At 41.6% G+C, this 10,159-nt stretch overlaps 1 protein-coding gene across 1 annotated transcript; it reads right to left on the reverse strand.

The window, feature by feature from the left end:
- Nucleotides 1-837: 837 nt before the first annotated feature.
- Nucleotides 838-7,716, reverse strand: kng1 (kininogen 1). The gene is made up of 8 exons (XM_070909462.1): nucleotides 7,651-7,716; nucleotides 5,527-5,673; nucleotides 4,578-4,694; nucleotides 4,215-4,290; nucleotides 2,179-2,348; nucleotides 1,988-2,098; nucleotides 1,800-1,898; nucleotides 838-1,593 (listed from the first exon to the last, which is right to left on the reverse strand). The coding sequence occupies exons 1-8, from the start codon at nucleotides 7,714-7,716 to the stop codon at nucleotides 1,237-1,239; spliced, it is 1,143 nt and encodes a 380-aa protein (XP_070765563.1). The 3' UTR covers nucleotides 838-1,236.
- Between the last annotated feature and the right edge of the window lie 2,443 nt (nucleotides 7,717-10,159).

The raw sequence follows: 10,159 nt of genomic DNA on the forward strand, positions 1-10,159 counted from the left end.
TTTTTTTTTTTGTTTGTTTGTTTTTTTAAATGTAGTCTGCTCAGCAGCCATACAGATGAATGCCTTAAGTTTGCTCCATGTAGGGACAGTTTCTAGGGTCATCCTCACAATAACCTGCGTTTTTATTTATAAATGTGTATTGTGTTTCGTTTTGGCTCCCTGGTCACAGAGTAAAGAGTCTGTACCCTGACTGACGGACTGGCCATCTGAATGTTCTGTGAAGATGTACAAATACATTTGTTAAACATTCACCCGCCTGTGTTTGCTCTTTCACTGTCCTCTCCTGCAATTTGCTTGCATAGCTCTAAATCTTAAATTATGTGTAACTGACCAATCATGTTGTTTAGTGTGGTCCGCCATGTTCAACCATAACAACTTCAAATTCTTCGATTTTTGCCCGCTGTTTATCTGTTTTAAAATGTGGATTCCTGAAAAGGGAATTTCTGAGAAATTGTTATTTTTGTGGAGAAGACCCGGACCGTCAGGGACTACTGCTTATGTCACTTCACAGCAGGACAATAGCTTAACACATTTGTTGCATTTTTTTTTCTACTGTGAAGTGAAAAAAAAACCCCAACAACATTAAACAACCAGAAAGATCATTTGGGTCAATGAAAGTGACTTTGTTAAGGGAAGTCATGGGACAGGGGAAAAACACAGTGTGAGCTCTATCTTATGATAAGACGGAGCTTTATATTATTTGTGGAAGCAGGCGATTGCTGGAAATGTATACGCAAAGAAATACATTGGAAGGAATTACTGATGAGCTGCATTTATATGCACACATAAAACCAGCGCAAAGAAGTTTTATTTTATTTTATTGCAGATTTTTCCCTTTGAGACGGACTGATTTCCAATGCACTTTTTTTCCATTTTCTTACATCTCTTATAAATGGACACTGAGGGGCATTTTATCACTCATTACTTTGATTGACTCAAGGAAACCGACATAAAACATAAAACCATAAATTAAGATGTTAACAGTATCGAGCTCTGTCATCATTTGAGTCCTTGTTTTAGTTACAGGACCCCAAAAATTGGTTGCTTTGTCTTATTCACCTAAACTACTGTTACTTCATTAACAAGCCATTTGCTTTTATAGTTTCAAATCTGCACAACGCCCCTGAAGATGTTTCTTCCAAAACCCCCGCCAATGCACCCCAGTTTGATTGCGGACTAGTCTACGAAAACAAGTGAGATTATTTTGAATATAAATGGCTCCCTTGTTGGAAAAACTTATGCCAGCAGGTCTGTATCACTGAAGGCCCCCTCCACTGAAGGATCTGTGGAGGCCTCCTCTATGGCTGCCTGCGTAGGATCTGCAGGCCTCTCAGCATGGACTGGATTAAAAGATTTCCAGGGCTTGGACGGGCAGTGGAAGGGGTTGTCATTCACAACTTCCGAGGCCACGTCAGAGGAGATGGACGGTTTGACGGCTGTAGTGTCCTCCTCGGAAGATTCTTCTTTGGCTGCAGCTGTGGAGGGGGGTGCTGTGGGTGCTGAGAGTGGAGGTGAGGTGGCGGAGAAGGAAGGAACTTGAATCAGAATGTTCCTGAGAGGGGACCAGCCGGGAGGACGGCGCCTGTTGAACAGCTGAGGAAAAGAATACACATGGATGTACGGGTGGATTGACAAACCTTTCTCATTGGTGTGCACCCATGACACCTTACAGTTAGACGACGTTAAGAGCATTTGATTAAATAATGAACCCGAGCAAAAATTATCTAAGAAATAAGAACGAACCAGGGACAGAAGCATCAGAGTTCTATATCAGTATATATCAGAAAAGTGGGTCTCACCATGGAAGGCAGTGCCCCTGGTTCACACTGTATCTGGGCCTGTGGGGGCTCAAGTCTCCACGGTGCTACATCCACTGTAGAGTTACAGTTTGCAAACTCCTGCACACACAAACACACAGAGAGACACGTCAAGCCTATAAAAGACCACATCATGTCGGCAGCAATTTGTGTTTTGTTTTCATATTTACCACATCCTGTTCATTGGCGACACACAGATCGTTGAGGTCTTTGTGTTCGTCCTTGGCGCAGTTGGTCTTCCTCATATCGAATCTCATCTTGAACCTGAAACCTGCGACCACCTATAAGGATACAGAAAGTTGGTTGAAAAGAAACAGAAGCTCCCTCCAGCTGACGTACCTCCCACTTCCTCTCCCTTCACCTGTCTGGTGGCCTGGCCGACACTGTTGAGGGTGAACAGGTGAGTAGAGTCGGAGATGGAGTTGTACTTGGAGATGGAGACGGACAGAGGAGTCTTGAGGTCCTCTGAGTACTCGTCAATCTCCACGGGGCAGCCCAAACAGGAAGCTTTCTCTGGAACGATGTAATCATCTGGACAGGAGACAGGACAGGAGGTGGTGAGCAGAGATGAAGTAAGACGGCAAAAGGGAGGAGACAGCAGATGCTTTGCGGCTCAGGACGTCCGCGACATGGTCACATCGGAAATGTTGGGCTTTTTAAAAAATTATGTTTAATTTAATCCATGCAGGAAAACTACTAAATCAACTGATGTTACAGGTTGTAACTTACTGATGTTAAGAAGGGCCATATTTTGACAATGTTTCTCAGTAGGAAGAATAATGTTGAAGTAAAGCTGCTGGCATGGTTTTTGAAAGTCCAATAACCTCTGATGAACTCTTACTCCAGTATTGATTCAGGCAACACATTGTCTACTTTATGCTTGCTTTAAATGTCTGTTACAGTCCGTAGTACTCCACCAATTGACTCAGAGTGGACAGTTTAAATAAAAAAAAAGGCAAGAAATCTTCTTCTTCCTTGTAAAAACTTACTTAAGCCTACATAAGTCATCAGGTGTGATTGAAATGTAAAAATGAGTATCATCAGCATACAGTATATGCGATAATTGATGTTGTTGTTGTAGTGTCAAATAATATCAGGACTATCCATAATTATTCAAATCTAGGAAAAGACTTTATTATTGGAGGAAGAAAGTGCTGATGCCCCATCCAGCCTGTTCACTTATTTGAACACCACAGGCTTCAAACTACACAACTTTTATTTCTTTCAGGCCAGACCCCACTGGAGCAGGCAAATACTGCTTTAAAGCACAAAGGAATTGAGTATTAAAGCTAAGCCTTAAAAAGTTGTAAAACATTTTTGAAGCTGGTTAGACAAACAGATTAAAGTCTAGACTGTCACTGCCTTTTATGGTGTGATAAGTTAATATTGTGCTCTCCCTATCTGCAGATAGTGTTGATGTATTACACAATCAGCCCCTCTCTGTATCCCCTGGGCCCACCAGTGTACATTTTCCTCAATGACTCACTGTTTTCTTAATGAGAGACAGAGTCATGCTGAACTGAATCAATACACCGGAGATTGGTCTCCATACATGATCAAATTATGCTTGGAAGATCTGAAAAACGGTGGATATTACTGGTTTCAGTTTTTCTTATTATAAGGGATGAGACTTCCCTCGGTGGAGGCCTCACATGACACATGAAGTAATGAGTATTAATGAGCCACTGGTTCTGCGGTTAAAGTCTTAAATGAGGTCCCAAGTTGAAAAAATGTTTTTAAACAATCTTTCTTGAGAAGAAAATGACTTCCGAGAGTAAGATGAAAAGATTGAAACCACTCTACGGCAATTATGAAGCTACAGCCAGTGGCCAAATAGCTTAGCTTAGCATAAAGACCGGAAAAAAGAGGAAATAGTTAGCCTCGCTCAGGCAACAAACGTTTAATAAAGCTCACTAATTAACATGTTATATGTCTTTTGTGTAAAAATAAGTTGTGGTTCTATATGCCGGACTATAGGGTTAAGCTTGGAACAGTTGCCAGGCAACTAGCGGAACTCCAGGAAGTCACGGCTCTAGGTCAAGAAATAGCACAGCATATGACAACGAGCCACATACAACGTTAATTAGTGAGCTTTAGAGATGCTGGCTGGCAGATTTTGTTACCTTTGGACAGAGCAAGGCTAGCTGTTTGCCCCTGTTTCCAGTCCTTATGCTAAGCTAAGCTAACTGTCCGCTGGCTCCAGCTTCATATCCAACCTCGAAACATGAGAGTGATATCAATCTTCATATCTAACTTTATGCAAGAAAGCAAATCATTTCCAAAAAGTTTAACTTTTCTTCTGCTGGTTGTAATTGTATCTTAACTGGTACACCAAAAAAAAGAAGAAGAATCAGATACTGGTTTTGTCCACCCAAATCTGTTCATGCATTCACTCACCGAGCACGCACTCCACATTTCTAGAGTCTGCTTCGGTCTCTGTCATGTAGACTGTGGCATTGCATGAAAACGGCTTCTGGAAGAATAACAGGACAGATTATGTTAGATTATGATTTGTGTTATTAACATTGTATAATCCAAAATTCTACTTTAACTTCTTCTACCAACTTAAAGCAATACAATCCCAATGTTTGAGTACACAAGAAATCCGCAGCTTTGGATCTACATTAGAGATTATTAGCACTTTTTTCATCCCGCAGACATGAATGGAGGACAGCTTTGGAAAGGTCATGTGTCACTGCCAAGTTTACATTTGTGAAGAACGTGAGTATCGGCAGCTGTATTTCATCTCATCATTATTACCTGGGGTCCAAAAGCATGATAGTCGCAGTCTGTCCAGGGCTTGCTGCTCCCAGCTGGACAGTCGCTCCTCCTGCTGGTGAACTGCAGGGAGTACACCGAGTCTGAGCCATTCTCTGACTGTAGACACACACACACACACACACACACACACACAATCAGTGTGTACCAGAGGTCAAAGTGTCTAAACATGTTTTCCTGTGATTTCTTGGTAATCATCCCACAGCTTTAGTCCACCTTCCACTTTTCAGCTTTGAAATGTGATGTGTGGATTTTGAATGGAGGTGACAACCATCAGATCTATTCACATCTGAATATTTAACACAGCACTGAATTCAACAAACTAATGTTCATTTACTTATAGAAGGACGACTTGGAAGTATCGGCACATTAGATCCATTTAGTGCAACTATATATATTTTTTTAACTTAATTTCAGGAAATATTATACTTTTTACACATTACATTGGTATGCTATATTTGTCTGAGCTCTAGCTATTAGTTGCTGATGTTATTATTATTATTTAGACTTTACAGAAAAAAAACAAGCTCATAAAATCGTATGCATTGTTGTAGTGAGTTCATATTTTCTATGAGCGGTAATAAGCAGTCAGAAATGTACATGTGTTTGTGTAGTCTCCCTTGATTGACAGTACTTCCATCGAGAGGAACCTTACTAGCTTCCTCATACAGAGCACTGACAGTGAAAAGAAGCACTGTGTTCTTGTGAACTTTCTCCGTATGTTATTTCCCAATAATACAATAGTCGTGCAGGAGAAGCTAAAACGGAACAGCGACAACAGTGAATCAATGCAACAATGATGAAACACTGTAAAAGCAACCAGTGACAAATAGAACCTACAGTACGCCTACAGGCACTCTCTGGTGTGTGCTGAGACAGAGCAGGTCAGGTGGACGTGTAGAAAGCCACATCCTTGCTGCAGCCACTGTACCTTGCTGGCTGTCAGTATCTGATAGAGGGCCAGCTTGTGTCCGGCACTCAGCCCCTCGTTGAACTTGTGCACGGCGCTGTTGGCGGCCCTCTCCACGGAGGGGTCGTCACAGAAGATCAGGACGCCGGGCTGGACCTCCATCGCCTCCTGGGAGGGGGAGAGTTGTGACGAAAACGGAAACAGAAGAAAATGCATTTCTGCCGCACAGAGCTAGACCTGACTTTTTCTTGTAAAATGCAGATTGTCTTAACTTTTCAGGTCTATTAAGTTTTTTTTTAAGTTAAAGTTAAAACGATCTGAGAAGGGAAAGATACTCACTGGCAGCTCCTAAACATATACAACCTGTGAGAAGCGGTGGAAAGTAACAAAGTGCATTTACTCAAGAAGACTTTGTGCTGTTTCCATCTTCTGCTACTTTATACTTCTACAGTACTACGTTTCAGAGGGAAATTATGTACTTTTTACTCCGCTACATTTAGCTGACGGCTATAGTAACTAGTTCCTTTTTCAGATGAAATTTTACATACAAAACACATGATCATCTTATAAAATACGATGCTTTTCTATAGGTAAACTGCCCAAAAGTATATAAGGTAGTTACATTTAACTACAGCATTAAAATGCTGCTTACATGTTGATGCATTACTAATGAATGAATTCAATAATATATATGAAATATTTGAAAGTGGTAATTCTGCTGTATAACGACCACTTTTAATTTTGATACTTTAAGTACATTTGTGCCGACAACAATTATCTACATTCACTTCAATGAGACTTTGCATGAAGGACTTATAATGGAGTACGCTCTTGGTGTGCTATTGCTACGTTTACTTAAGTGACAGACCTGAACACTTCTTCTTCCACGACTGTGTACGAGCAGGCTGACATGGATTCATTTCAAAGGGTCACAAGCCAGTAAGGTTAGCAATGACTTAATTCATGGACGCTGGAATGCGTGACACATAATGATCCAAATCTGTAGCTATCATAGATATTATAGATAAATCAGGCTTTAATCCAATGGTGGAAATAAGTAAGTAAGTACATTAGTACTATACTTCAGTACAGTTTTGAGAAGCTATTCTCACTTTATGCTACTTGATACTTATCCTCCTCTACATTTCAGAGGAAAATATTTACCGTTTTATTCGCCTACATTTATCCGATAGCCACAGTTAGTGGTTGCTTTTCAGATTGCCATTTTATACACAATAAATATGATCAGCTTACAAAACATGATGCATTTTCATAAAGTAGTTAACCCCAATTCTCAACATCACGCTCGCTCCGTCAATTGGTTGGCCATTCGGTCTACAAACATTTCCCCACCATTTGGCAGCCACAGTTTTGGCCCCAGCAGGCTGAAATTTGTCATGGAGGTCAAGTGTGTGTGTGTATGTGTGTGTTATGGTGTGTGTTTGTGTTCATGCCAATTGGGTAAAAGAGGGCGTGGCAATGGGAGTGGCCTATCGCAAAAAAGGCGCATAACTTACAAATGGATTCACAGACTTTGAGCCAAAGGACATCTGATTAACTGTTCATGTCCAATTGGCAAAAAGCGGGCGTGGCACACATACACACCATTTTGTCACGTCCCCTTTCATAACTCATGAACATGGTTGTTCGTCGACACTTGTGGGGGGCATCGTTGGACTAAGCAGAGTTCCCTTTTCATTGGTCCACAAAGCCGTGCCCACCTTACAGCAACCACAACTTTCTATCTATGAGGCTGAAATCTGCCATGGAGGTCAAGTGTTTGTGTGGTTGTGTGTGTGTGTGTGTGTGTGTGCATGGTAGTAGCTGTTGTGAATTTGTATGATATACGTATATACAATATAATATCTTGACAGTGGCCATATTGCACTATGAGTACTTTTACTTTTGATACTTAAACAACATTTTGCTGCTAATTCTGTTTTTTTTTTTTTACTATGTAAAGTTTTGAATTACATGCATTGGAGTATTTTCACCATGCAGTATTACTACTTCTACTTAAGTAAAGGACCTGAATACTTCTTCTACCACTGCTGCCTAATAGCAGATCTGTTCTCACAGTGCAATCTAGATTTTAGTGCCAGAAAAGCAGTTCGAAGTCTTGATTTCTGATTTCTTTCTCCTTACCTGCCCAAAGGCTGAGCTGTGGAGGCACAGCAGGCCCAGCACACACAGCCCCAGTCCGCTCCTCATCGTCTGATCCTGATGGCCGTTTGGCTCTGCTCTGCTGCAAGATAAAGAAGCGGCAAAGGTCACGCCAGTCGATGAACACTACCAATGTAATGTCGGTGTATTTCATGTCCAAACCCTGGCAGTCTATCTCAAATGTCTTATTCGTGGCTAAAAAATATCATTTTAAAGCTTTTCAAGCAATTCTTTGATGCAAAGGCTTGTTGATACAGATACTTACAGTTTCTGCAGGTGGAGGCCTGCTGTCAATCCTGCCGGGCTTGAAGAGGATAAACGCAACTCCTCTCCGCACAGGGATGGACAAACTGAGTGAAGTTCTCCTTAAATGGTGGGCGGGAATCCTGAGAAAAATGATGACACACTGATAGACACATATACAGAGGACAGGAGGGCACAGAGGACACACACACACACACACACACACACACACACACACACACACACAGAGTTGGTAAAAGGAGAGTCAATGTTTGCTCTTTTGTTTGCCCTCCTACCTGTCGAGTCAACACAACAGTCAGTATCAGAGAGAGAAGAGAGCATGTGAGGAGACGCACTAACCGCCTTCATTAGTGACTCTCCTAGCTCAACACACACATCCTCACTCATGAAACCACACGAAATGCAGTCGATTGGCACTGACTGTACGGTAGCAAAACATTCCCTAACTGTAAGCGTTTAGAAGCCACTGTGTGTGTGTGTGTGTGTGTGTGTGCGTGTGTGTGGTCAGTGTGTGTTTTGTGTGTTTTAGCTGGTACTTTGTCCCTGTCGACCTTTAGCCTTTACCACTCTGATTCCCCCGCTGCTCCTCTGTGGTGAAATGTGCTCCCATGTCGCACTCCATATTACAGATGTGTCATGCAGGCATCGTGTTTGCTTTGTCTGTGTTCACCAAGTGCAACAAAAGTGCAAGAGGTCAGCTTACCTGCCAGCTGATGACAACATGCCGACATCTTCCATGTGTCTGATCACTGGCTCTGTCGCACTTGCGGAGACACTGAAGCTCCATCGTCGGTGATGAGAGACACAATTTGACGTCCTTATTATGTGAGACTGTAAAGAAAAAAAAAAAGTGTGTGTGATTGTGTAAAAATCTAGACTAGAGCAAGGTTTAGAAGAGCATAATTCTGCCCTCTTGTGGTAACACATGCACCAAGAAATGCTGTGCTGTTTGTCAGGCACCACAGCGTCACTATTAACGCTATAAGCCAGTGGTCCCCAACATGGGGCTCAAGTTAAATCTGCAGCAGAGGAAAGTAGAAAACTCCTGATTCATAGTACATGAAGGCATGCGTGTTTCAAAAGACTTTCTTCTTATCTTTGCTTTCTTTCTTTTGAATTATTGAATTATTTGACCTCTCCGGGACTCCAAGAAATGTTTAAATAAAACAAGTAAAACACATTTGTTCAGAGGAATAGCTCAATATTTTTGGAAATACGCTTATTCCCTTTCTTGCTGAGAGCAAGATGAGAAGGTCGACATCGCTCTCATATTTGCCCGTTGAATATAAAGCTACAGTACAGCCAGCGATCAGTTAGCTTAGCTTGGACTACATGCAAACAGGGGTGAACAGCTAGCCTGCCTGACTCTGTTCAGTAACGTCACCCACCTGCCAGCAACTCTAAAGCTCACTAATGAACACGTTATATCTGGTTTGTTTATCACACTACAAAAAAAGTGTAAAAACGGCATGTTGTGGTTTCACAGGCGGGAGGCAATGTGTGGGACTATTTCTTGGCCGGGTGCAGTGACTCACGTTGATGACAAGACTCTGGGAAGTTAGCAAGCTTCAGTGGTGTTGGTAGGTTCATTTTGTTATATTTGGACAGAGCCAGGCTAGCTGTTTCTCCCTGTTTTCAGTTTTTGTGCTAAGCTAAGCTAATGAGTTGAACTGCCATGCACGAACAACAATTACATGCCTTCTTTAAGGGGTGGTTTCGCCCAAATGACACAAAAACATGTTTCTTACGTACCTCTAGTGGTATTCACCCACGCAAGTAGTTTTGGTTTCGTGTTCAGGTTCTGAGATGTCTGTCTCGGAGACGTCTGCCTCCACCCAAATACAATGGAGCTGAATAGACTTTTGTTTGAAATATGACATTTGAAAAATCTAACAGCAGCCTTGTTACTCCAGAATAATCCAGAACATGCTGCCAATAGTTTCTCTATTTCTCAAGTAGAAAGTAGTACCAATGATTCTGCATGGCTAGATACAATTAGAGGCAAGTGAAATCATTTTTTTGTAATTTGGGGGGACTGAGAAGCCATTGAAGCACCGAAGAGGGGGAAAGAAGAAATGAGAAGACAGGAAAATGTATTTAACTCCAACATACATTCAACAGCAGGAAAACGTCCACATCAGACACAATTGTGTGTAATTCTCAGTATTTGTTTTCAGAGTTTCAGATGGGTAGAGTAAAACAAGGCAAGACTTGTGTTTTTCTTTAT

Source organism: Enoplosus armatus, chromosome 7 (genome assembly GCF_043641665.1).
Source record: "Enoplosus armatus isolate fEnoArm2 chromosome 7, fEnoArm2.hap1, whole genome shotgun sequence".
Classification (NCBI taxonomy): Eukaryota; Metazoa; Chordata; class Actinopteri; order Centrarchiformes; family Enoplosidae; genus Enoplosus; species Enoplosus armatus.

What these genes read in the sequence shown, in the direction of transcription:
- kng1 (XM_070909462.1), bottom strand. Translation starts at nt 7,716, where the DNA reads ATGAGGAGCGGACTGGGGCTGTGTGTGCTGGGCCTGCTGTGCCTCCAC. An exon ending in ATCATGCTTTTGGACCCCAG is followed by an intron (nt 4,291 to 4,577) that starts GTAATAATGATG and finishes TTATTCTTCCAG; the next exon opens with AAGCCGTTTTCATGCAATGC. An exon ending in AAATGTGGAGTGCGTGCTCG is followed by an intron (nt 2,349 to 4,214) that starts GTGAGTGAATGC and finishes TCTCCTGTCCAG; the next exon opens with ATGATTACATCGTTCCAGAG.